This window comes from Scatophagus argus, chromosome 1 (genome assembly GCF_020382885.2).
Source record: "Scatophagus argus isolate fScaArg1 chromosome 1, fScaArg1.pri, whole genome shotgun sequence".
In the NCBI taxonomy this organism is placed as follows: domain Eukaryota; kingdom Metazoa; phylum Chordata; class Actinopteri; family Scatophagidae; genus Scatophagus; species Scatophagus argus.
In genome coordinates, this window is record NC_058493.1 from 22,223,598 (window position 1) to 22,250,663 (window position 27,066).

At 40.8% G+C, this 27,066-nt stretch overlaps 1 protein-coding gene across 2 annotated transcripts in view; it reads left to right on the forward strand.

The window, feature by feature from the left end:
• The window catches only part of cdkl5 (cyclin-dependent kinase-like 5), a 34,142-nt gene that overhangs the window by 776 nt on the left and 6,300 nt on the right, over positions 1–27,066 (forward strand). For both annotated transcript variants that reach the window (XM_046391936.1, XM_046391928.1), the window contains exons 2-18: positions 1,921–2,277; positions 5,545–5,579; positions 14,554–14,599; positions 14,707–14,843; positions 15,304–15,424; positions 15,674–15,733; positions 16,627–16,717; positions 19,010–19,112; positions 20,135–20,221; positions 20,798–20,878; positions 21,030–21,205; positions 21,693–22,546; positions 23,059–23,399; positions 24,236–24,337; positions 24,615–24,720; positions 25,805–25,940; positions 26,568–26,673. In XM_046391936.1, the coding sequence (XP_046247892.1) occupies positions 2,241–2,277; positions 5,545–5,579; positions 14,554–14,599; positions 14,707–14,843; positions 15,304–15,424; positions 15,674–15,733; positions 16,627–16,717; positions 19,010–19,112; positions 20,135–20,221; positions 20,798–20,878; positions 21,030–21,205; positions 21,693–22,546; positions 23,059–23,399; positions 24,236–24,337; positions 24,615–24,720; positions 25,805–25,940; positions 26,568–26,673 (2,619 nt within the window). In that variant the 5' untranslated portion in view covers positions 1,921–2,240. The remainder of the gene's footprint in view (positions 1–1,920; positions 2,278–5,544; positions 5,580–14,553; positions 14,600–14,706; positions 14,844–15,303; positions 15,425–15,673; positions 15,734–16,626; positions 16,718–19,009; positions 19,113–20,134; positions 20,222–20,797; positions 20,879–21,029; positions 21,206–21,692; positions 22,547–23,058; positions 23,400–24,235; positions 24,338–24,614; positions 24,721–25,804; positions 25,941–26,567; positions 26,674–27,066) is intronic.

Genomic DNA, 27,066 nt, shown 5'->3' on the forward strand with positions numbered 1-27,066 from the left:
GACGCAGTTTCGATGCAGAGAGAGCAGCATTACTATCCTATCTATCTCTCTCTCTCTCTCTCACCTCATACACAAGCGCGCTCGCGGGCACAGACACACACACACACACACACACACACTCGTTCTCGCACGCACCTGCCTATTAAATTCACACTCTCAAACTCACTCATTCCAGTGGTTTTCCTCTCATGCAGACACCAGCAGGCTTTTGTTGCAAGATGAATGTTTCCGTCCGTCCTATCAATAATTTCGGCACTTTCACAGTGACGTGTCCACCTTATTTCCATTTACCAGCCGTCTGTCTGGTGGCTCCAAGGAGAAGCAGCAGCTTATCGATAAACCGACCCTGTGCTGTGCCCGTTTTTTAGGAACATTTTTCCTGGAGTACAGGAACTAATGCACCCTGGGTTGCTCCAGTTATAGGCTTTTAGTATGTGTATACATAGTATATATATATGTGTGTGTGTCTGTTCAGGCATGATACAGTATGGATCTAATCACTGCTTTGGTGGCAGCACTGTATTCTTAAATGAGTAGCCATGGATGGCCTCAGCATCCACCTTATCACTTCCCCATGGAAAGACTTAGCTGTGTGGAGTGTACACTGCATAGGAAAACGCCCACACGGGCACATGAGCCAAATCAACATTAAAGTGTTTTGGGTTTTTTTTGTTTTTTGCACTGCTGAATAAATCAAGTGTTAAACAAATGAAGTTGGACTGATACTGTGAGAAGCTTTGATGGTTCCAGTCCAACAGCATTCGCATTACACAAGAGGCATTTAATAACTGTGGTCAGTTTTTGGATGTGTGACAGGAGGAGATCTACGCCTTTGAATGTTATTGTTCTGAGCCTTTTCTTTTTCTTCGTCAAACAAATCACTGTATCATTGAGTGCAGCCTTGATATAAATGTGGACCGTCCTCTTGAAAACTGGGGCAGTACGCAAAGCAAGGGCTTAATATTAGGACACAGGAAGAATCCCAGTCATGAAAACGTTAAATCACCCAACATTTCAACTCAACATTTTGAATATTGGATAAACACTAAGCTGTAGGTCATTATACACTGTATACAATACCGAGTGCAGCTGAGGCTGATAGTTTTGCAGGTATTTGCTTATAAATCAAAGTCTTTGACATGATTTTGACTTAGAATAAAGTTCACAGGATCACTGAAGTTATAACAATTCATTCTCATTCGGACATAAATTCGTATACCAAATTTTATGTTCACCATCTCCTAATATTTGCTAATTAGCGCAAAACACAAAGCACAGCTGAGGCTGATGGGGATACCAGAGTTTCGCAGGTTTTGACCATCAAGTGTTGGATCGCCTAAATTATTGAAATTCATCATGAGGGGAACATGAATGCATGGCAATCCATCCAAAAGATTTGCCAACCCACTGAGTAGATGTCTGAGGGTTCATCCTCTTGGCACCTAGATATCTGCACCACATTTTATGGCTATCCAGCACTTAATGAGAACTTTTACCAAAAACAAAAACATCTCATCGTGCAGGTGGAGGTGATCATCAACTCCTGTGCAAAATGTCATGACAACACATCCAACTGTCTTTGACTACAAAGTTAGACTTGTTCAAAGTGTTGCCAGCCATTACATTCACTCTCACTGTCACCATTACAGCAAACTCCAGACTCAAAGTGTGGCTGATGGGAATAGATGGGATAGAATGAGTGTGTGTGGATGTCATTCTTAAGTCATCCATGATTTAAATGTGTCCTCAAGGAAATGCATTTCTGTGCATCTACATGTCCTAGTTACCCGCCATCTGTGCCAGGAATACCACCAGCACGCTACAGCCTGCGCAAGGAATGATGGGAAGTTGGACCTTGGAATGACCCTTCGAAGGCACATTATAACATCTTGCTTCTCTGCTTTGTCTCTGGTCCTCCAGGTACGACCATGTGGATAGAAGTACGAAACAAACCACCTCAAGACATGGAATAGAGGGAATTCAGAGACAACTCGAGTCAAATAAATAGAAGAAACTGTCATTTGAAAAAAGAAAAACGTACGGCTGGAAGAGAGCTGTAGAGGAAGAGATCCACACAGAAGTAAAAGGGGAGTGAAGATGGGGTGTGGTCAGATCCTTGCCAGCTTTCACCTGAACTCTACGGTTCACTGTGTCAGCCGCCGGTCAAAGCAGGAGTCTCCTCGCTAAAGCTTGAGCGGCTCATTTCACCTGCTTGAGGAGCCCCCACCCTCGGTGATGTGATGAATAAGTTTGAAGTCCTTGGCATTGTGGGAGAAGGTGGGTGGTTTTACGCAGCGGATTTTGCTGCATGTTTGTAGAACGTGAGGATTGCATGTACTGTTGATAACTACAGTTCTGATCCTGGTGATCAGAGACACTGAGGTCGTTTCTGCTGTATATTTTTTACGGGAACTGGGGTGTTTTAGCAGCCTTGGTTGAATTTCACATTTTTCATTTTTAGACACAATGCAGAGGGATTTCATAGAGCTCTGTAAGCCCGAGAGGTTGTAGAAGTTGGAGACTGTCCTCACAGGAAAAACAACAGCATTAGTGATTTGTTTACCATGTACTCTCAAGTAGTTTCCAGTTTCCTTTATTTACCTCAGCTGCAGAGAGAATCAGACCTTTATGAAACAGGCTTACTGTATATTAGGCAGGTCTTTAATGTTTCTGTGTTTTAAGTAGATCTAATATGATTTTTAGCCAGAATCATCTCCGTACTCGAAACACATGATTACCTATTTTCTTCATAGTGTTCCTTTCCACAGTACTATTTTCATCAGTGCATTAACAGAGTCATGTAATCCCCTCCACTCTTCTGCTCTGACTTTCTCCTCTTTAACAGAAATACTATTTTTATTCTCTGATTATTTCTACTTGCTTCCTTTTTTTTTTATTTTTCAAGCATTGTTAAGTTACTATCAATGAAATTCGCCATTTCTGGGATTGGCGTTTTAAGCCCTCCAGCAGCTCAAAGAGCATGATCCATCCCCTTAATGGTAGGTTTTTAATCTGCAGGAATTGTTGAATTTCCTGGCAGGTTGATTTTAATTCAAATATGTGATTGGAAGAAACGGAATATAATATTCACTACTATGTTTTCATCAGTGTATAATCACTTGAAACTAAGAACTATGTTGTTGTTACCTTAAAATGAGCTCTTCATATTTGCAGAGGGAGCGAGTCCTCTTCCCGCCATGTTGCACCGACATGTTTGTAGAGTAGTCCAGAATGGACAAACCATACACTGGCTCTGGAGAGGGCGTTTAGTGCTTCTTGTTATTTTAGAGTCATCCTTGGGGAGGGTGAGATGATGGATGTTCAGTTGGTTGTGATCTACAACCACCTGCTAGAGGTCACAAAATCCTGCACATTGGACCTTTAACATGACAGGTCACTGTTTCTTTCACATTTCTGTGCAAACAGCCAATGTTGTTTTCATTTAAAGATATGACATTTCTGCATCAAAATTTCAAAGAACAACAAGAACTTTGTTTTATATTTTGTTGAGCTCTGTACTTAGATTATTCCTATTATTAGATATGTTCCCAGCAATGTTCAAGAAGAGAAATCTGTAATTTATTCAAGTTAATGGTGGGTTTCAATTGGTCACTTTCAATAGAGTGTCAGAAAGAGGAATAAAGTCCAACAAATGTGACTAAACACAACTTGAGCTTGGGCTTTGTGGACGAGGAGAAAAACCTGGGATCTGTTGTGGCTGAGGGAGATCCAGTGGAGGTTGGTGCAGTCACAGAGTGGATCAGCAGGTGAACAGCAGTCCTGGATGAACAGGAGTTCATGTAGGACTTCGGATGATGTACAATTAAGAATGAAGTTGCAGTTGTCAGTTCTGGATGTGGTGAAGTCATTGATCAGCTTTCTTCTTCAGTTTCTGGGCCAATGATGCTTATGCCCGATTTATCACAGTTTAGCTGAAGGAAGATGTTTTCCATCCATGATTTAATTTTAACAAGGCAGGTTGTCGAGGCAGATCAGAAAATCTATGTGAAGGTATTAGTTTTCACTGGATAGTGACGACATTTTGCTTTTTATTAGGCTCGTACCAATGTTTTTCAGCCTTTTTGAGTGTCTTTAGACTACTTTGAAGCCACGGAAAAGTTTAAAATATAAAGAGATTACATTTTTTCCTGAACAGAATTTTATTCCTCTCACAGTGAAACTTTTACCCCTGCGGCAAACTTCTAAAATACTGAGGTCATGAGCATAAGCCTTGATTGTGTGCATCAGTATCTTTGTGTGCATGTGTGTTTCTTTGTGTGCGTGGGTGTGTGCTGTGCTGAAGAATAAAAAGGCTGGTCAACTCTTGCTCCAGTGACAGCACTGATGGCTGGTTAGAAAATGAAATAAATGAGGATAAAATTTTAAGTTTAGCTGCAAATGACCTGCCAGTATTCCACACACAGGTCCTTCATACATCACAAGCATGCAGAAATGATTTCCTTCAGTCAGCAGCATCATTTGTAGCTGATTTCAGTGAGTTGAACTGACATGCATCCCTGGTTTCACTCTAATGTGAGACGGCAGCGTAGCCAAGTGTTTATTGTACTGTTGATAATTCTCGCTAACTGTGATCTACATCAGTGTTTGTCAGTATACATTAATCAAAAGGTTAGATGTAGTCTACAAAGAGCTGCAATTAAATTATAAAGAAACAACATTTTTCTTTTTTTTTTTTGTTTTAAAGCAAATACGTGTTAAATTTGTATGTGCTTTTGACATCAAGTTATCCATTCATACTTGAGTGTTTCATTTTAAGGATATTGTCAGTGTTCCTCAACATAGAAGCATTTCGGTAGTTTATTTAACTTTAATTTAAATCTTGCTTTTTCTGTTCATAGTAACTTCAATTATGTGTGAGCTTTGGCTGCTGATACTACAGTATAACGAAGAAGCCAGGCAATCTCAGGGCTATAGCAAAAACAGAACATTGGTGTCACAGTTAGAAACAAACAACTCTTTCAGTTGGTGAATTTGTTCGGAATTGATCCAAAATCCAAAAGGTGGTCTGAATTGAATTCACCAGCTGCATTTTCAGGCTTCCACAAAACATTACAATTAGCTTCAGCTCACAGTAGTGAGATTAACAGAATTTATCCAACCTTTCTACGATGGATGTGTGATTTGAATGGCAACAAAGACAGCTTGGAGAATAATTAACTCAAACCAATGTCTGGCTGACCTTCTTAAAAAACAGCCGTAGACTTGACATCTAAAATATGGATGATCAGCTGAGAACATGATGTGCTTAGCAAAGGCAGAGAGCTGTGTGTGTGTGTGTGTGTGTGTGGTGTCAAAGGTATAGACATACGTGTGTGTGTTGAATGTGTGGGAGAGTGTGTATGCCTCCGCCTCACTTATTAACTGTTGTTTTTCTGGTGGTTCCCACTTACTGCACTTGTTTTCTGTGAACATGTTTGAGATTTAAGAGGCCAAAACATTATTAAGATGCTGAAAGTTGAGCACATGTCACAATGTAATTTTTTACTGACTTTTTGGTGTCTTTCTCTCTATTTCTCTGTCCAGGAGCATATGGAGTGGTGCTTAAGTGCAGGCATAAGGTAAGACAGCATTTATCATGTCTGTGGGTTTAACTGACATTCATATGAATATTCATAGAATATTTGCTGTTGGCATTGTGGTGATAATACATGATCATACAGTCTTTGTGTTGAGATATGTTTTGAGACGTTTAAAATCAGATGACGGCAAAGAAGTCAGTTGGTGTGAGAGCTGGAAGTTAGTTGATTAAACAATTAGTTGATCAAAAGAAAACTGATCAGCAACTATTTTCCATTAATCATATGTGAGAATTTGCTCCTTGTTTTGTTTTTGGACTGTCAGTCCAAAAAAAAAAATAATTTTAAGGCAATAACTTTGTGCTTTGGGAAGCCGTCATGGGTGTTTTCCACTAATGTTTCACAAACTAAACAATCAATCAATTAATCCAGCAGGAAGTGCTTAATATCACAGAAAAATGCAATGACAACACAGAAATTCGCACCACCTAACTAGGAGTGTGAAAAGTCAGTCCATCATGAGATATTAACCTCTTGCCTCCTTTGCTCTCATAGCAGATTTGAATTCATTTTAAATGCCATCAACAGCTGTAATTTCCACACGCAAGATGTAAGACGTGGGTTACAAACATGACTTTTTAAAAGTAAAAAAATGTCATTCATGTGTTTTGTATGCGTGAAAGCAAGGCCTGCAGGTGTGACTCACCCAGCGGTGTCTACCATACGTGACTGCACGGTTCTTCCTGAACGGCTGTTGTATCTCCCTTATGTGTTCATCAAGCAAAGGCGACACTTTCAACCTGTGGCGCTCTGAGTTGAAAATCATTTGCCAAATGATTCTTCTTACCTTTAGATTGAAAAACTGTCAACGGTTAAGCACGACTGCAACTCGTGCAACTGGGGGATAAAGATAAATGGCACAACCAGTTTCATAGACATGTTAAGCCTACATTAGCTTCTGTAGCTAATGTATAGCTATGCTTGTCATATCAAAGTAGGGCTATCACTTTTACACTGTAAAGTTTATATTGTGCTTATTAGCTAAAATATTACACTTCTTCTTCTCAAATTTCAAATAAATATTGAGAGCCCTGTAAGGTGGTATTAATACATTTTGAAGGTATTGCGCTACGTTTACAGGTTATCATTTATAAAATATGGACGGTCACTTAGGTAACTGAGACTTGGAATTGTCACGCAGTAAAAAAGTCATCTACTTACTATTTACTTACTTCATTACTACCTGCATGTACCCACTCAGTCAATTAACTTGTACTTGTTTACAAAGCTGTATGTAATGTAAATAAGAGCAAGTCGTTCTGATTCACACTGAAGTATATAAGAAGTAAATATATTGCCTTAAAAGATCAGTTGATGTTTAGAAAATTTGACATGCACTTAGGAGCCTTTTAAATAACTTTACGTTTTTTGGAAAACATAAAATTTACCTTATGGTAGAACTTCTATTAATCTGGGCCCAAGTTTCACCAACACCATCCACAGCCTAAGATGCATCAACTCTCCACTTCCTTTAAATGACCAGACCACCTCTCAGAGACAGTAGACTGAGACCTGAAACTTGTAGAATAGAAATCAGACAATCAGGTGTCTTGGGTTTTTCATTTGTTGTTTCATTCAGATATGCTTTGGACATAATGTTTGGCATGGTGTCCGTCTTGTTCTGTTTGGTGACGTTTAAAGGGAGCAGAAATAACACGTTTAGAAAGCAAGCAAGAAAAAAAAGACTACATCTTCATGTACATGAGCTAATGTGCTTATAAACAACCATGTTGGCTAAAAACATCTTTAAATATAGTAATCTAACAAATTGATCAGACAGGAATTGGGTTAATGGCAGATTACTGTAACTGTTATTAGCACTTGCACTCAAGGCCTGATTACTAAATCGATTTTAACTAAGAGTTTAATCTGAATGAAAGGTGATCCATCAACAATCACATTTCCTTGGACTGGATATGACGCACTTTACTTATGAAATTAATTTATCGGAATTTTGCTTGTTAAAATACAATGAACAGATTAGAGCAGACATAAAAGGTGAAACATAAGAGCTGTCTGTATATTTATATAATTAGAATTTTGATACAACCTATTTTTATGCTCTGGTTTGGTTCAATTCCCCACAAGTACCAAAAGCAATGGTGAAGATTACACCAAACATAATGTGATAATAAAGCAGCACACAAAGTACAGATGGTGAAGAACCAAAAAGAAATAAGGGGTCTCCCAAATAACTCAGCAGTCGTGAATGTAAACCCGGACACGCAGTACATATTTTAGATAATCAGAACATAATGTGCAGAAGACAGACGATCAAGAACCATGAAATATACCAGCTCTGTCTGAATGTGGAAAAAGAAGAACAGAGCCTTTCTTCCTTTATTCAACAATGTGTAAAAGTTGTGATTAAAGATAATTTTAGATGCCCTTTGTTGGGAGGAAACTTTAGCTTTTGGAGTCAGTCACAGATAAAGCCTAACCCCACTTCCACATGCTGAAAAGTGTAATCTTATATCAGCTAAAGCCCATGGCAGTTTCTTACACAGGACATCAATGAAATAATTGTGTCCAATCAAATTTGAGAAAAGATTTGTTTGTGCAGGAAGTGGTGTGCTAAAAGTCTGTTAAAAATGTTTGAGAAAAAAATAAAACACCTTAAAATTCATGGGTCCTTTTTTCAGCAGTGAGCTTTGCCTGCAGGTTCTCTTTTAAATGAGCGTTATCCTACAGATGGACCCACATTTTATCTCTTCACTTATTTATAGATTTTACATACCTAAAATAGAGTTCTCACTTATGGAAACAGCATTATTCTGCTAAACTGAACTAAACTGAGCCACATTCGCACATCAGAGGGAGCTTCATCTGTGTGGATAAAGCAGCATGTTTCTCTTCGGTTGTATAGAATTACATTTTTTCATTTTTCATCATTTTGTGTCATTCTTCCTGACAGAACATCATATATTTGTTAAAAACACCTCAGTCCACACATAGAGCGAGAGAGGACGACTGTGGGAGGCGTGACAGTCGCAGCACCAAGAGAGAAGAAAGTTAAAAACGGAAAGACAATTTTAAATGTTTTATGCTGCTGCTATCCTTCATATGTTTCATAGCAAAAAGTAATAAAAGAACAGTATTTAGTACAGTATTTTATTTATTTGTCATGATCATTGTTGCACTCAGTTTGAAGCGCAAATGAATCTAGGTCATTAGTACCTAGACTGTATGACAGACGAAGGGGAAATGAAACTGAACTGGGTAGAAACCAGTATGAATTTGTGTTTCTGAATTTAAGTTGATCCATTACTGTGAGTGCTTGGTGTTGGCCCTGTGGTCCCTTTTCTTATACTTGCCATTTGTGCACGTTTCTATCATTTTACACTCTACTTTTGTCCATTGACCAAGAAGTTCCCTTCAACGCTATATGCTTCATGAAAATTTCAAACAGGACATGAATTATATACTACTGAGTACATGCTGAGTGAAATACTAAATATGCGCACGCTTACGTTCTGTAGCCGTGGACAAAATGAAGTATAGAAAATAATAAAATAGTAAGCAGAACAGGATGGTTAGAGAGGAAACTGCAACCTCAACGAGTCAGAAATAAGCTAAACTAAAGGACAATCTGCATTAGCACTCGTGTTTAAATACAAAATGTCCCCCCGTCCCGTCTTCCAGAGATGTCTGTCCGTGATATGAGGAACAGTTAAGAGTTTGTCCTCTGAATAAGGACTTTGTTAGATTAAGTTAAATGCTACATTTGTGAGACAAATGTTTACCCGTGAACACTAGCTTAGGCTGACATGGGTTATCTCGGTGTGAGAGAGAGCAACAGCTGAGAGACTGAGCTGCAGAGACACAACAGAAGCCTCTACGTATTGATTTGGACTTGTTGAACAACTGTGTGAAAAATGAAAGCAAAGAACCTGGGAAGCAGATTCAGATCCAAGTAGGACAGCTCAGTCATTTAAAAGCTGTCTCTGTTTGAGCACCACACAACCTATAATGTGGCGGCACAACAGTATGTTTTCATGCTTGCGTAGTTCAAATAAATGTATGCCAGTAACATTTTGGGTAACTGAATCAGTGCTGTGGCTGAATTAATTCTTAATTGGTCGTTTTGTTTCAGTCAGCGGGAGATTGCGTCAAAGTGATGAATTAAAAAAAAAAAAAAAAATTTGATTGAATTTTAACTTGGTTTTACTGTTTCATTAGCATGTGTTTGGTGCTTTGTGTATTCATCCATAGAGAAAATCTCACAAACTGCTGCCCCTACCAGCGTGGTATTTCTCGTGCACATTCATGAGCTGAAGGGCCTCTTGTGGTTGCAGTGATTCACATTTTTCGAAAAAACAATTTTATTGACCACTGCCTCCTCACTCCTCTTAACTGGCCGGTAGGAGCCGTAAATGATCAACAGCCGCTTCAGTTTACCCCCAGACACACCCGGAGGAGTTCTGCGCTGTACTGAGTGCTCTCCTCTAGTTTGACCATGAATTCGGCGAATCTCAGTTTCAGACACCAGCTATTAAAGTGTATTAACCTGAGTGTCCGGGTAAATTACTAAGAAGTGAGATGTGACATGTTTCCAGCTCATATATGTAGAGCCAGAGACTCAGACCATTGCATTAAAAGCTTTTGAGCTTTGCTGCAAGAGAACAGTTATTTTTACTTTTCTCAGCTGGAAGCAGGGCAAAAGAGAAAAGGGTGGCAGAGGGTGAGAGAAAGAGAAGCAACATTTTAGTGTGTGTGTGTGTGTGTGTGTGTGTGTGTGTGTGTGTGTGTGTGTGTGTGTGTGTGTGTGTGTGTGTGTGTGTATCTGTGACGTATTCCTGTAGCTGTGTGGACAAAAATCTGTTCACACAGTCACAATGTGTGTACTTATGAGGACAAAATACAAGTCCCCACAACATAAATCATTAAATATTAGGGTGAAGACTTGCTTTGAGGTTAAGTTAAGGCAAGGGTTAGGATTAGGGAAGTATTGTTTATTGTTAAGGGTTATGTAGTGGTTAAGCATCCAGGAAATGGATGTAAGTCTATGCAATGTCTCCAAAAGAGATGGAAACATGACTGTGTGTGTGTGTGTGTGTGTGTGTGTGAGGTGGAGAGGAGGAGATGCAGAGGGAGGTATTGACTGTGGAGACTATGCCAATGGTAAATGGGTCACCCTGTTAGAAGTCTACAGCAGACCGGTATATGGGTGAGAGAATCACAGAGACTCAGAGCAACCAGGTGACTCAGAGGAGATTCTAGCTGTACTATGTTCAAATACAAATGCATTTTAAAAGTGTGTTCCTGTATAAATCACATACATGTGTGTACGCACACACACATATATATATGTATATATATATACAAGGACTGTATGTGTTTAATGGAACATTTTAATTAGCTGAGCAAATGCGTGCTCGCGGTTGAGCAATGTTCTGCCACTTTATGGAAGTGTTGTATTAGCGTATGTGGGTGTGTGTATGGAGGCTTATGTGTTATCTTGAATTTGTGACAATAGCACAACCTACACGCTAGCCAGTGCTTCCAGGTGCCCATACAGTAATATTTATGCTGTGTTGTAGTGCTGTTGGGATATGTTAATTAATTACCAGTGGTAGAGAAGACTTATCACTGACTCTTTGATGACTGATCAATTGTTGAAGCAGTTTATCAAGCCAAAACAACTACTGGTCACAGAGTCTCAGTCTTATATATTTGTGTGGTGGAATGCTTTTGTGGTTTAGTAAAACAGTGTAAGCCATATGAAGGCATCACTTTGGGCTCTAATTGCTTTTGACTGCCGTATCTCTCTTTACATACATAGATATGCACTGGAATAAAGCTGTTTTTCAGGGTTGAGCTTGAGCACTTACTTTCAGTGAAGGGAAATCTTAATGCATACCAAGATATTTTGGACAATGTCATGCTTTGTTGGATGAGTTTGGTGTGGAAGAACTTGACTGGCCCACACAGAGTCCTGACCTCAACCCCATCTAACATGTTTGGGATAAACTGGAACAGAGACTGTGAGCCAGACCTTTTGGTCCAACATCAGTGCTCTACTGATTGAATGCTCTACTGCATGAATGGGCAAAAATTCCCACAGAAACACTCAAAATCTTGTGGAAAGCCTTCACAGAAGAGTGGAAGCTGCTCTAGCTGCACAACAGTCTATGTATTTAGAATGCAATGCCATTGAAGTGTCTGTTGGTGTAAAGGTCTGGTGTCCCAATACTTTTGTCTATATAGTGTGTACATTGAAGAGCAAAAAATCGGCCGAGTGTTTCAGCTCTGTGGTTTGTCCTCCATCGTGATTTCTGTCATTTTATGTCAAAAAAATTGTGAATAAGTTTGGTATTGCATTGCATTTTTTCTTGATAGCTGCCAAAGTTTTTACTGCTTATTGAAGTGAAACCTCACTGCGTATAAGAAAACGTTCATAATAATATAAATAAATAACACAAATAAATAAAAAGGCCAGATGAAAGCAGATAAACATAAAAACTTCAGAAGGACTTTTGAGAAACCGACTGAACCTGAGTAACTTTACTCTAACTCCACTCACATAACTAAAGACGAGTTTACGAATGAGCATCTTGCCGAGACGGCAATGGTGAGCCAGTTTCATTTTATGTTCAGTGACTAATGCTAGCTGACACATTGCACAACAAGACAGAGTCCTAAAGAAAATTGCATAGTGCTAATTGGTTAAATAGTTTCATTCTTCCAATCCGTTATTGGCCGTTATGGCATTCATACAGCAGCGAGCAACGGCTGCCGTGTTTCTTGCATGCACAAATTCAACTTTATCAACTGTCTGCGTTTTGCTGGCCTTGTGAGTTGGTCAAATGGCTGTGATTACCTGAAAGGCTGTTCAGTTGGTCTGACTTCATCAGTAGTTGTTCATGCACAGGGAACTCATTATCAGTTATCAGCTGATGAATGTCAGGGAAAAGTGATAGAGAGATACAATAAATGACTCCCACGTTTCCCGTTTGACATAATAATGGTGTCTGCTATTTAACAGGTGTGTATTGATATGAAAAGATAAGTGGGTCCAGCTGTGCTTGTATGACACAGTACATTTATTATACCACATTTTGCTTAAACCTTTATGGCTGATGTCTCTATGAGGAAAAAAGTGAAACGTTTAAGCTTTACTACTGTGGCGTAAAGTGATAATTTGGAGCTGCTGGTGTCATCAGCAGAAAATTAGCGAGCGGCGAGAGCTATTTTTAGGTGTGCTGACCGAACAAAGGCTCAAAAAGTAAAATCAGTGAAGGTCACATGCACCACACGTGAGCACAAACATCATCAGCACATTGCACGGTGCCGCCGCAGAGCCTGAAATGTCACATGTGCCGTATGGTCGTTGGTATGTCTATTTTCTTATGTTGCCTGATAAACACATTAAATCTCCCAGTTTACTATTGTAGAAAAACTGCAACTTCACTGCAGGATTAAGTGTTATTAGAGCTTTAAATCCATGGTGTAATTCCGTTTGTCACTCAAGTTAAAATCTCTAAACAGACAGCTTTGTATGTGAGAAAAGCATGTCTGTCAAACAATTGGTTTGTGTGAGCAAGTTTGCCTCTGAGGCTGGCTCCGTCTGACCCTTCGTAAACAAAAACACAATAGAGGACCGTGAGAGTAGCACAGAGGACAGAGGGAGACGGGGCCTGTGGGCTGTAATTCCCCCTGGACCAGTGTCTTCACCCACTCCAGCCCTCAGGGTCCAACATCAAGACTGAATAGATGATTTTCCTATTAATCTGCACACAATGTCATGGCAGTGACTTGTTGGTACCACATTGTGAGAAAGACATATGAGAGCTTCAGTTCGACTTGACACGTGGAAATCCAGTGAGAAGAGCTAGTAGCTAGTAGTAACTTTAAAGCTGGTAGTAAAGTAGAAAAGTAATTACCGCGGGTAGTAGAAGAAGAGCAGCAGGGATTAGAGACACAGAGGCTTTGTGTATAAGATTGCTGCTGCTGTCCTGGACAGATATAATTGCATGTGATTTTGACAACATGATGTAATTTCCATTCAGCGCCTTCAGTCTCCCTCCGTATTTATCAAAGTCCACAGCAAGTAATGTTGTCTTAAAGGTATTTATTTTATCTATCCACAGCATCAAAGTCAGGGGCTCTGACCAGACTGCTAATTACTGTATGTACTCTGAAACATGGCTTTAAAATGCCATTATAAACACGCAGCTCAACCCTCTCTGTCACACAGTCCAGTTGGGTAATCATTTAAGCCTTCAAAAGTCCATTGCACTGCACTGCAATGGCAAGCTCACGGTGTAACCTGATATTTCTTTTTATATTCCACTGAAAAAAAAGAGTGGTGAGAGTATGATTTATATCTGGTTGTATTCACATATTTTGCCAAATTTCTTGATTCCAGCATGGACATAACCAGAAGAAATAAGTCCAGTCAAATCCTATCCTGAAAGTTTCATCACATCACAGTGAATTTCGCTGAAGCACAACAAAAGCTGCAGCAAAAGCACACGTTTCCGAAAACTAACGAGTGAATTTGCTGTATGCACGATTAGTTTTCTAGTAAACCACGGCCATATGCAACCACACCAGCTTGTTAAATTCAGCATGGTTAGTCAAGCAACGTGCAAGAAGCCGAATGAGACCTAAGATGCACATTAACGATGCCAACGATGTGCAGTGTTTTGTGTGTGAGCGCCCTGTGGTAATATAATTGAAATGAGAGCACCAGCTTGGCTGCTGTGTTGGCATTGCCAGCAGCTTGGGCCCATTTATTTCATGCTAAGAGTGGGCAGAAAATGAATTTAGATATCCTCACCATTCTCTTCTTCACCTTTCGCTGTGCAGATACTTTCTATTTCTAATTTCTGATCCTTATGTTCTGTATGTCTCTGTCTATTTGTCTATCTTAGAGAATGGCTGAGGCTTTCTTTTAACCCGATCAGTTGTTTTCTTTAGTCTTAATACTCCTCATGTGCTGTGTTTGTCACAGGACACCAATGAGCTGGTGGCCATTAAGAAGTTCAAAGACAGTGAAGGTGAGTGAAGGAGGGAGGGAGGTAGGGAGGGAGGGAGGGAGAATGCGAGGGAGGTAAGGGAGGGGAGAAAGCGGTAAATAGCTGTATAATTTCTGTCTCATTCACAGAAAATGAGGAGGTCAAGGAGACGACGCTTCGGGAGCTGAAGATGCTTCGGACACTGAAGCAGGACAACATCGTCGAACTGAAGGAGGCTTTTCGCAGGAGGGGGAAACTCTATCTCGTCTTTGAATATGTTGAGAGGGTCAGCTTAATGACACAGTCAATATTATTTCGCCACACACACACACACACACGGATCCTTACATTACATACCTCTGTTCTGCTGTATCTAGACTCGAAGTTTCAGCATGTTGAGACTGCTCAGTTAAGTGTAAAAAAAGCATCACCATGGCAACATATGAACTATGCTGTTGGTGAATAATGGTATTCCCCACTGTGTTGCCAGGGTATCCAGCCAAGTGTTTATTACATGACAGGTTTTATTTTCATACTGTATTCTATTTCAGCACAGTGTCCCCTCTTACTCCCCAGTCAGGAAAAAAAAAACTAAGCGAAGGAGAGGAATCCCCACCATGAAAACTATTCTAAAAACTAATACTTCAAAAACGATCAAGAGCATTGTTTTTTGTATTTATTTTACAATTAAACCAGCAGTAACACATTGCAGCTTCTCCTACATGTAAATTTATTGTGGTTTGCAGAACATGCTGGAGCTCTTAGAGGAAATGCCCACTGGTGCTCCGCCTGATAAAGTCCGCAGCTACATCTACCAGCTCATAAAAGCTATCAACTGGTGTCATAAGAATGAGATAGTACACAGAGGTGAGCACTTTATTTTCTTCACGTCTGTGTTGTATTCTTGAATTTCCCCTCTGCAGACTAATAAAGGATTATCTTATCTTTTATCCTGTTTATGTCTATGCTGCAAAAACGTTTGTGTCACTTTGTTGTGTTGGGTCTAGAAAGCAAGTCATATTTTTATGTTGTATTTAATAGCAGTTGGAGTGTGGTAGAACAGCGATGCGACTGAAACATGCTGTTAACAGCTTTTCGTGTGCATCTGTTCCCCAGACATCAAGCCGGAGAACCTCCTCATCAGCTCTGAGGATGTTCTCAAACTCTGTGACTTTGGTAAGTCTTTGGTCTTCTCCTTCTGTTGTTTACTGTGGCCATATTGTCGCGAAAGCTTTACATGTGCAGCGCAGTAAAACCATACAGCCTCTCCACGTTTGCTTTGTCAGATAAAGCCAACTGCTTGTAAAATCACGGTATTTCTTTCAGAGACTGAATCAGATTTTACTGGTAATTTATCAGGCATTCTGCTGCATGTGTAAATTCACCATTATGCTGTCAAATTATCTGTGATTTTTTGCAGTTTTATCTGTGATTCCATTTTGGGCGGTTTGGTTTTTTGGGCTCAGTTCACTGTGAAAAATCCCACCATTAATTTGTCACCTTGTAAGCTGCATATCAGAAGGATCAATTCTGTCACTGGGAAGCAGCCAACCAGCACTATAAAATGTACTCTGCTGGTGTTACCACAATGAATCTGCCAAAGGCATATTTCAAGGAAGTCAGGTTCCTGGGCTACCAAGTGCCTGTTCCTCCCTGTAAAATACTCATAAATGACACAGCACAGTTTTGTCATTTTACAGTTTACCAGGTGTGTGTCTTACATTTGGATGAGTCTTCGCAAAATCACACGGTCAATTAGCTTTGCATAATTGGCTAATGCAACCCTACTGAGTCATCTGGGGTGAGATTTGTTTGTTATTCACTGTTGGAGCTGGCAGGCTATTTATTGTGATTTTCCATGCTTAAAATTGACTCTCTGTACACCAGTTATCTGAAGCATGGTCTCAGCCCGCCTGCAGTGACATAACTAATTAGAGTCTGGTCATATGAGATGATGACCATGTTGTTACTGTAGCTGTCCAAAAACGATATGAGTGTGGTTCGTAGTTGGGATGTTTAAAATACAGCATCAGGCTTAATTTATTCATTTCACTGTCGCTCTGGCTCAGGTTTTGCTCGTAACCTGTCTGAAGGAACAGATGCCAATTACACCGAATATGTGGCTACAAGGTGGTACCGCTCGCCTGAGCTGCTGCTGGGGTGAGTCTGTGAGTCTGTGTGTGTGTGTGTGTGTGTTGTGAGTGTGTAGGAGACTGTGCAAGAAAAAAGGAGAGAGAGAAGAGAAAAAAGACTGTTGCAAATCATTCTCAGCATTTATTTTTTACCTTCCCTAAGACTGTATGAGACAGAGACACAATGATGAATCAGTTTCTCTTCCGATACCGTTTCCCCGTGTCTCAGTCGAGGTGTACCAGTGGAACAACAGCGCTCTCCTATTACCAATATCAAAATCTGTCAACGTCGCTGCAGTTAACTTATTCAGATCATGTTAGACACGTTCAGCCTGGCAAAATTGGGATCTTTGGAAACTTATAGTTTAGCTTTTAGTTTGCAAGAACTGACACAGCTGGGCCTGGACAGAATAGGCTAAAGATAGCTGGTGGTTTCCAGGGATCCATGAAGGACTTGAGCAGCAGTCGTGACTCCAATGAGAAAACGACTCATTTCATTTTCTCATTGTCGTATTGTCTCATTATTCAGTCATATCTAACGTATTGTCAGTACGTTTCCGTATCTCTGAAAAATTGTGCGTCACCAAAGAGGTATGATGGATAGAATTTAGGGCTGCAGATAACTTTTTTTTTCATCACGAGATTGAAAAACATCACATTGTGACGTCCTCAAATGTTTTGTCTGACCAACAAATTCAAATTTTGTTGCCTGATATAAAACAGAAAAGGAACACATTGTGCCACTGGAGAAGCTGGAACTATACAGCAATATTTTTTATCAATAAACTACTACTTAATCAGTTTTAGCTCTAATAGAATTTTAAAAATGTCATTTTATTAAATTTAGTCTAAAATGAACATAGCCTACTGCACAAAGCTCTGAATTAAACCTAAGGTTCTGTTTAGCGATGAGCAGGCCAGCTCAAAAACATACCGAACTTGCTTTTGTCAACATTATGAATAATCCATCCATCCATTTTCTATACCGCTTATTCGTCAGGGTCGCGGGGGAGCTGGAGCCTATCCCAGCTGACTACGGGCGAGAGGCGGGGTACACCCTGGACTGGTCGCCAGTCAATCACAGGGCCAACACACAAAGACAGACAACCACACACTCTCACTAACCTAACCTAATGTGCATGTTTTAGTATTGTGGGAGGAAGCCGGAGTACCCGGAGAAAACCCACGCAGGCACAGGGAGAACATGCAAACTCCACATAGAAGGGCCCAGACCGGGATTCGAACCTGGAACCCCCTATGCTATGAGGCGACAGTGCCCTTTATGAATACTAATTTCTGTAATTTTATGGGGATTGCTTATAAACATGGTTTTGAACGGGTGGCATATTTTAAAAATCTGCTGCTGTTTCTGCTGCTTCTGTTTGGGGTCTCTGAGATCACATCTGTATACACTGTTAAATACAACAGATTTTCAATGTTTTCTCAGTCAGTGATTGGTGTTGACAGTCCTTCTAACACAGCACTACCAAATACCGAACTCTTACTGGATTTCTGTTATTGAATTTTTATTGCATCACAGGCTCTTGTGTAGGAAGACATACTGTACATTTCTTAGACTGTGATTTGATTTTGGTAAAGTGCTCTATTTAGTGTGTTTGAAACCTTTCTAAAGATTTGCATTTAGAAAAATGACAGAGATACCAAGAGTTATATTTTTGCTTTGTGCACGAGGATGAGTCCCATAAACCGTTTTGTGTAATGTTGGTGTGTTTTTTTGCACTGAACAGCTTCTGAACAGCTCCGCTGTTCAGTGACTGATGATTCACCTGCGAGAACACGATGACATGAACCACCGTGTCCACACCACATTCTGAGATCAAATTTCTGTATCTGACTTGTTTTTGTTGCTTATGTAGTTTTAAAAGCCTTCGCTGCGTCGAATGTCCGTTCTCGCTCGGAGACGGCTGAATGTCATGTAGCCTCACTGCTGCAGCCTGATTTAGTAAATGCCCTGGAACATTTATTGAGACAGCGTTTGAATGCCGCCCACTCAAATACTCTCTCCCTCCAACACCACTGTTCCTCTGCTTCTCTGCTGCCAGATCTCTTGCCATCTCTCACCAGACTCCTCAGCACCGTTCCCTCAGAAATGACCATCTTCTTTATGAGCATCTCCATCAGCAAAACAGCAGCCATCATTGTCATATTTCACTGCTCCCTCATCCTTCTCGTCATCGTCGTTGCCTCTTCTTTTTGTCTGTTTCACTTTCACCTCATTTTGTTTATTCCCAGTTCTGACAAGGTCGTCACAACCCGCATTGAGATTCTCCACATAAATAATGCTTTGTGTCTTTCTCAGGGCTCCCTATGGAAAGGCAGTGGACATGTGGTCGGTGGGGTGTATCCTCGGGGAGTTGAGTGATGGACAGCCCTTGTTTCCAGGGGAAAGTGAGATAGATCAGGTTGGTGAGCCCCCAGCAGCAATGAAACAAGTTTGACAGAAAGTTACAGCATTAATAACAACAATTTTAATGGACGACGAATCGTTTGATGTCATGTCAAAAATGAAAATGGTATTTGTCGATTCTAGCTTCTCCACTCCGAGGATTTTCAGGCTTTTATGTCTGCATCTTTATAAAATCTCTTTGAGTTTTTTTCCAAGACAAAATAAATGGCTCCTCTGATCCTGATCGAGAGCCAAACTGGGCCTTAAAGTAATAAACGTGGTGAAAGGGGAGTGTGATGGTGTGCTGTGAATCTGTGTGAGACAAAAATCACACTTACAGTTTTTTGGACTGAACACCTGGACGGGACAGATGTGCTGGAAAGTTGACACGGTGGGCTTGAGGACAACTCAAATTTGTCCTTAATTTTTGACATTTTATAGACTTAATCACACCAACCAAATGTATTGTAAATGTAAATGTGTGTAAATATAGCCGGATTTTTTTTTGTCCCAGAGAAAACGTAATATGTTTATACAGAACATATTAGTAAACAATGCGTCCATAACCTTAAGCAAAGTGTTTTTGTTGCCTAAACTTAACCACAAACCAGAATCTGAACTCAAACAGGTGGTTTCTGGTGTCGGAGTCCTGCACCTTTTTTGGTTGCCATCCACCCCAACCACCTCTTCCCATGTTCCAGTTCCCATGCAGAGAATGCAGTTCATTCTCGCCTGTGGTTGTCTGCAGATGTTCAAATTCCCTTTTGGAGCATTTAAATGACTTCCTGCCCACGTTGGCTCAAAAGCTTATATTAAAATTTACTTCTTGACCTTGGAAATGGCAGCCGACTAAACAATCTCACCTCTGCACGTGTACACTACATGTAACTTTGATGCTCAGTAGTCGTATGCATTTTTACAGCCTTACTTTTTTTTTTTTTGTTTCTTTGAAAGGCTCATGAATGTTGTAGTTGAGATTTTTACACATGGTGCTCGTATCATTTAATAACTTTGATGATGCTTAATTTTTATCTTCAGCTCTTCACCATTCAGAAGGTTTTGGGGCCGCTTCCTGCAGAACAGATGAAACTCTTCTATAATAACCCTCGCTTTCATGGAATCAGGGTAGGAAACGTTTATGTTTTATCCTCTCCCCAGTTACTTGTTTTCTTCTTCTTCCTTCTACTCCTCCTCCTCCTCCTCCTCCTCCCTTTTTTTACCTCCATTTCTTCTCTCTCCAGCTCCGTCTTCTCTCTCTCACTCTCTCTCTCTCTCTCTCTCTCTCTCTCTCTCTCTCTCTCTCTCTCTCTCTCTCTCTCGTGGCAGTGCTCCCAGCACCATGACTGAGTGGATTGCTATGACTCATGAGATAGGTGGTTGGTGTTCAGTTTAGCAGCAAGAGAAAATGTCCCAGAAGGCCGAACAAGACTTTGTGTGTTTGTGAGCATGTGTGTGTGTGTGTGTGTGTGTGTGTGTGTGTGTATTTGGTAGTTTGTTTAGTGTGATCCAGTCATGGATTTCTGTGCGATTTGAACTGAGAAAGCTACGTGTTTTTTTGTTTTTCTGTTACTGGCAGGAACATCTACTGTATGCTGGAATTCCTAATAGTAATTTTCGATATACAAAAAAGTTCAGATTGGATACAATGTTGACCTAGTGTGTGTGTGTGCGTGTGTGTGTGTGTATTTGTGTGTCTGCCAGTTTCCCTCTGTTACTCATCCTCAGACTTTGGAGAGAAGGTACCAAGGCATCTTGAGTGGTTTGATGTTGGATCTGATGAAGGTAAAATGCCAAGAAATACTCAAAGTACTCCAACTCTAAATTTATATATTCTGGAATTTACATGGACATAATGTGTCATCGATCTAGCAGTACTTTTAGGTATACAAGCCCCTCAAATACATCCTCCCTCCATTTGTGTCTTTTGCATCAGAACCTTTTGCTGCTAAACCCCACTGAGCGCTACCTGACAGAGCAGAGTTTGAACCATCCGGCCTTCCAGCCTCTGAGGCAGGCCGAGAGAGAGCGGCCTCCTCCTGCATCTCCCAACCCACCGCGCTCCTCCAAGAGGAAAACACACCATCACGGAGAGAACACAGTTCCTACAAGGTTACTCTGTGTTTCTTTATCTTTACTCTCTGCCAGAACTTGTACTGATATTTTGGCTTATGTACTGAATACCTGGAGAGTCACCTCACCTTGTTGCATAAACTGTGTCTATATGCCTGTGTATGCACCAGCCATGCATGCAGGAACAACTTAATGCCTGCACAATAATGAAAAACGTCATCCTTTGTCACACATATTTCATATATTATTACATGTGAAAGCTGTGTGTGTGTGTGTGTATGTGTGTGTGTTTTGCACACATGCACACACACACACACAGCACACAAAACTAATCAATATGATACTAAATAGTATACATTTTTTGGTGGGATGTGATTCAGAAAAGCAGTTCACACTTGTTGTTCTGGCTTTAATTATTTTTTGAAAGTGAATGAATTAAAGCAGTTTACTTTGTTGCTTTGAGGCATAAGTATTGTTTCTAACATCATGATACCCCCACCCCACCCCCATCCCTCTGCCCCTGCAGGAGTCACACTAAAAGCACGAGCCGTCGCTCCAACAGTAAAGAATGTTCCAGCCTGCCTCGACATGGTGACCTCCATCACCTCAGCAGCAAGAGTTTCCTTAATGGTAACAAACAGCCTCCATCCAGTTTAAGTCCTACACTCCACCCCAAGGGCCAGTACATGTCCCAGACCCTCAATCGCTCTGCCTCATCTAGCAAAGACCTGGCAAACAACAACCTGCCGCACCTCCTCAGTCCCAAAGAAGCCAAAGGCAAGACAGAGTTTGATTTCAGCTTGGGACCCTCCCCAAAGCTGCCAGACCAGGGACACGGGGTGAAGTACAGCCACAGCAAACCCAGCTCCTCTCGCTCTCAGCAGCAACAGCAGCAGCAGCAGCAGCAACAGCAGCAGCAGCAGGCTGTCCGCCACACCTTTCTGGAAAACAAGACCAACACGCTGCAGTCAGCAGAGAAACAACATGGCCGGCACGCCCACAGCATGGCTGACTCTGCTCACGGGTCCATGTCCTCCTCCTCTAAGAGTTCTGCCTCTTATCTCAGCCTGTCTAAGAGCCACAGCGCGCTGAGTGATGCCAAATCTGTAGGGAACCTCAGCGACGGTCGACTCCACCCAGATGACCCAAACGCTAACACGACAGCAGGGGTGGGACCCAGTGCCCGCTTCTTCCCTGCCAGCTGTTTAGATCTAAACGCCCCTTCAGGTCCTCCGGGGCCGCCTGGCAGCCCCTCTGCTCGACACAGCGATCGATCTGGGCACAGTCCTGCCTCTCGTAGCAGCGGCAACGTCCGCATGGAGAGCAGCACACTGGACTCCTCGTCCAGACACAAATCCAGACATAAATCTTTAGCACCAGGTAGGTTTAAGAGTCAGGTTTGTATTCAGAAGTCAACCTCATTGTCCACTGAATTAAGAATGGGAAGCCTCAGGCATTAACTCGATTTTTTTTATATGCAGTGCACCAAACACTAGATTTCTGCACCCAACAAAAACAAAAAAATAGCAAAAAGAAAACAGAGTTCTAGACAGCCATAAACTTCAAAACATATTGTAATGATATATGTGAAATATGTAATAACACAGTTCCTACAGTCAGTGTTCAGGGAAGGGAGGTGAGGATTTTCACTTTTTATCTTCAGTTCTTTCCCTTATATTTTTTGGTTTAGGCTTTTGGTTGAATAAAAGATGAAATGTGAGGTCACTGTGGACTCTCCATGCTCACTTGTTATGGGCATTTCTCACACTGTTGTAGTTACAGATACTGTTATCAACAGAAAACTTAATTGAAGAAAATAGTAGACTAATCGACAAAGAAGGTAATCATTACTTGAAGCTCTGATGAGTTTGTTCTTTTTCCTCTTCTTCCAGAAGAGGCCGGAGCTCCAGAGCTCTTAGACCCAGGAGGAGCAGGGATGCCCTCCACTCACACTCTGCCTTCTCCACATGAGTCATATCATTATGGCCTGGGCTATACCTCCCCCTTCTCCTCTCAGCAACGGCCTCAGCGCCACTCCATGTATGTGAGGAGGGAGCGCCACAGACCACACGGAGTCGAGGGTGGGATGGCCGGCTTGCCAGCACCGGGGCAGGCAATACCAACACGTGCCAGTAGCCTGCAACTCCTCTCTCCTCAGCTGCAGCACCGGACCACCCTCACCGGACACTCAGTGAGCTCCTCAAGAGAGGACTGCACCGATGACATGACGAGGGTTAGTGGCAGGCAGTCCTGTGAGTGTGGTGGTAGTCGAAGGAAACATTCACCTGAAAATACTCAGACTAACACTGTTAACAGGATCCATTATTTTAGTGAAGTGTTTTCTTTTTTTTAAATTCTCAGTATATGTGCCCTACTGTAGCCAAAATATTGGCTATATATATATATTAAGAGTATATTAAGAGTATTGTTATTCTTAATAAAACCCTTTTGCTTTGTGGATAATGAATAAGTTAAATCATTGACTGCAAATACAAAGCACATGATGTTGGATATTGACAACTCTGAGGTCATGCCTCCAGTAATGAAAAATATACTCTTCTTGTATTTTTCGTCAGAAAGACTCATCTGTCATTGCAGAAAGGATAATAAGAAGCATTTAGACTTAAATGTATGGAAGATAAAATTTACATAAAATGTGATTGAACAGTTAAATGAATAGATAAAATATGTTTTATATCTAAACAAGGAAACCAGGGGGTTATTGCTCAGCTGGTAGAAAGTTTACAGTAAATAATGTCACTTCAAATAATTCTAATGTCCAAATGTAACAACAGTAATAACAATAATAATATTTATTTTGACTGCCAGCTAGTCAGACATTTCTCGGGCTGGTGGTGGGAATTTGACCTCAGTATTTCTAAAAGTGTGTCTATGGTCCTGAAGTGTCTGAAGGTGAATCTTTCCTTTGAGACATGTATTGAAAATTTTCAATACATGTTTTCCACGAGTTGGTGCGTGTGTGCAGGTACTGTCACTGTCTCTCATTGCCTCTGCTTCACGCTGCTTCTCCAGTCTGCTTTGACCTGCACCTGTCCATCTTCTCAACAGAGTGAACAGTCCCCTAAAGACATGAGCCACCCTTGTGCCCCCGTCAAAGACTCTACGAGGGACAACACAGCTGCTTTTCATACACAGCGCTCTAAAAATGAGGTCCGACCCCCTCCCTACCTCCAACCAGTTCACCAAACACAGCCAGTAGCTCTTCTGACCGCTGGCTTCCATAGCTTTTTTCCTGTTTCTACTCAGGCTTCACTGCACGTCGTCACTGATATAAATGTAACCTCACTGAGAAGCTCTAAGATTGTCCCGAATGTCTTGTGATGTGAGCCAACAAAGAACCTAACAGCTAAAGATAACCGATGAGGTTAAATGGAGATTATTAGTCACGAAAGCTAAAAATACTGAAGATCCTGCATGTGTTTCTTAGGTCGGCATGTATCACGACCCTCATGGTGAGGACGGAGGTTCCTCCAAGGAAAACCGGATGATCTTCACTGAGTCCATGCCTCGGAGAGTAGGCAGCTTTTACCGAGGTAAAGGACAGAAATCACCTAAAGGCCAAAGTGTGTGCGCTGTGTGTGAAAAGTGAATGATTTAGGCTTATTTGTGTAGCAAATTCCAGATAGAGTGAACATAAATCATGAAATTATTACAGTTTATTCTCAGAGCTACGTGTATACCTGCACTAAATAGAATAGAAATCCATCCGACACTTGTTGAGACATTTCAGTCAAGCCCTTAAAAAGACACAGTGCAGTTAAAGTGCTGGATATGAAAATTCCTTGATTTAAATTGTTGAAGTTTGGTCCTGATAAATGGTGCATGGTGCAAACTTTCCTCTGTGTGTTTATAAAGAAGGACTCAAAGCTTTGAAAACTAATAGGGGAAATAAAGTCAGGTAGGAAAAACAAACCAAAAAGGATCAAAAGGAAAGATTTAAAGAGAATAAATGTGCTTTAAAAGATGAGCCATTACCAGATAAATTAGCTTGACTCCAAAACCTGAGGGGATTTGACAGTTTAATACTAAATGTTGGGTCTTAGAATAAAGGAACAAGGGTTTCTTTGTATACTTGCCATTTTGTATTCTGTTAAACAATTATGCATGAAGAAATTCATAATAAAAGAGGCAGATATCACTTTGGGTTTAAAGGTACACTATGCAGGATCCTCCCTAAGAGACAAGTTACAGAGTCATAAAAATGATCCCTCTCAACCATCACTTGTGACCCACCACACCTGTGTGGCTGGGTCTTTATTATTGTCTTACTATTTCACTGTGTCCCAGATGTTTCTGGGCATCACCAGTTCCTGGAGAAAGATGATTGTTGTATCTCATTCCCAGGTCATGAGAAATACTCTAAAGTCAGTCTCTCTCCAGAATCATTTACTGGTGTGTTTATAAACAGCAGCTGACAAATCTTATGTTGTGTGCCTTTAAAGAGAGGAGGCCAAAATGGTGGATTTTGGGAGAAGTGAGTGTAGCAACAACAACAACAAAAAAAAAAACAGCTCACAGATTCATAATTTCCTTGGCCTTGGATTTCCACATAAACGCAAAATCTACATGCGCTGAATATTATTATATTATTTTCTCTCCTCTGCTGTTTCTCCTCAGTCCCCTCCCCCAGACCAGATAACTCCTCCTCTTTCCATGACGGCGTCGGACAGGGTCGAGGACCAGTCGTACCTGTTGTAGCCATAGATCCCGTTGCCATGGCCAACCACTCCAAACGGCAGACGGCTTTTGACTGGTGAGAATGTTTTGGTCAGGTGGTGCTGCAACAGGCCTAAACTGAGGAGTCTGCATTTCTAGTTTATAGATCACAGTTTTGAACTTCTGCAGGTCGTTCAGGATTAGACGCTGAATGATGGAGGACGATAAAAATGTGCTGCGCTGCTGTCATATTTTCTTTGATAAATATGGAATTCGGGCACCAGATGAAGTCTGTCACAACACTAATTAAGATCCAATGCATTTTACAGCATTACTTTATGGTGCTGCTTTAAAGTATAATAAACTCCACCCGAACTGAAATGAATGAAAACACATTGTCATGCATGTCGTCATTTAATTGAAACAGAAAAAAACTGCACATATTAAGTCACCAAGCAAAAACTACTTTGGTATTTTTTTTTTTACATTGTCCTTTCTAAAAGTTGATTCTAATTTCCTGTTTTGAAAAGTTATTTGCTGACTTGAAACTGAACACTTAAAGAACTGCTTTGCGGTGCTCCAACGTGCTGCTGGTGTTATTTTAGTGTCTTTTTTGTACTGTAAAGATGTTCAAGCCATCACATTATTTATTACCTGAAGAAAAAAGTCAAGATTCGATCTCAAGCTTGTGATTACATAGTCATATGAACAAATTTCCCTGTAGGACCGCCGCAGAAGCAATGGTCATGAATCCTCCAGAGCCCGCCAAAGAGAAGGAGAAACAGGGTTTCTTCAGAGCCATTAAAAAGAAAAAGAAGAAGACACAAATAGTAAGATCACTGAAGTCGTCACTTTTTGCTTCGTGTAGCAGACGTAAAAATATATTCTTTTGTTTTAATGTTGTGTTCAAGTTTATTTTAGTGTTTTCTAACAGCAGTGAATGATTATCTGTAGCATCAGGAACTTGTGGCATCAGTGATTTACATGCGCTTCACCGTATGTAAACGTACTGTGTTAACGTGCACTGATACTGACCACCAAGACTCCTAAAACATAATTCTGGTTTATTATAACTTGTGTCCTAATGCCATAATTTCTGCTGTCATTCATATTGGTAATAATAACACTGGACTCATTAAGTTAAACGTCAAAGTCAGGGGAACTTCACAACAGCAAAGTGCAAAAGGACAAGAGGTACAAGGGCTGGGACAGTCACACAGGTA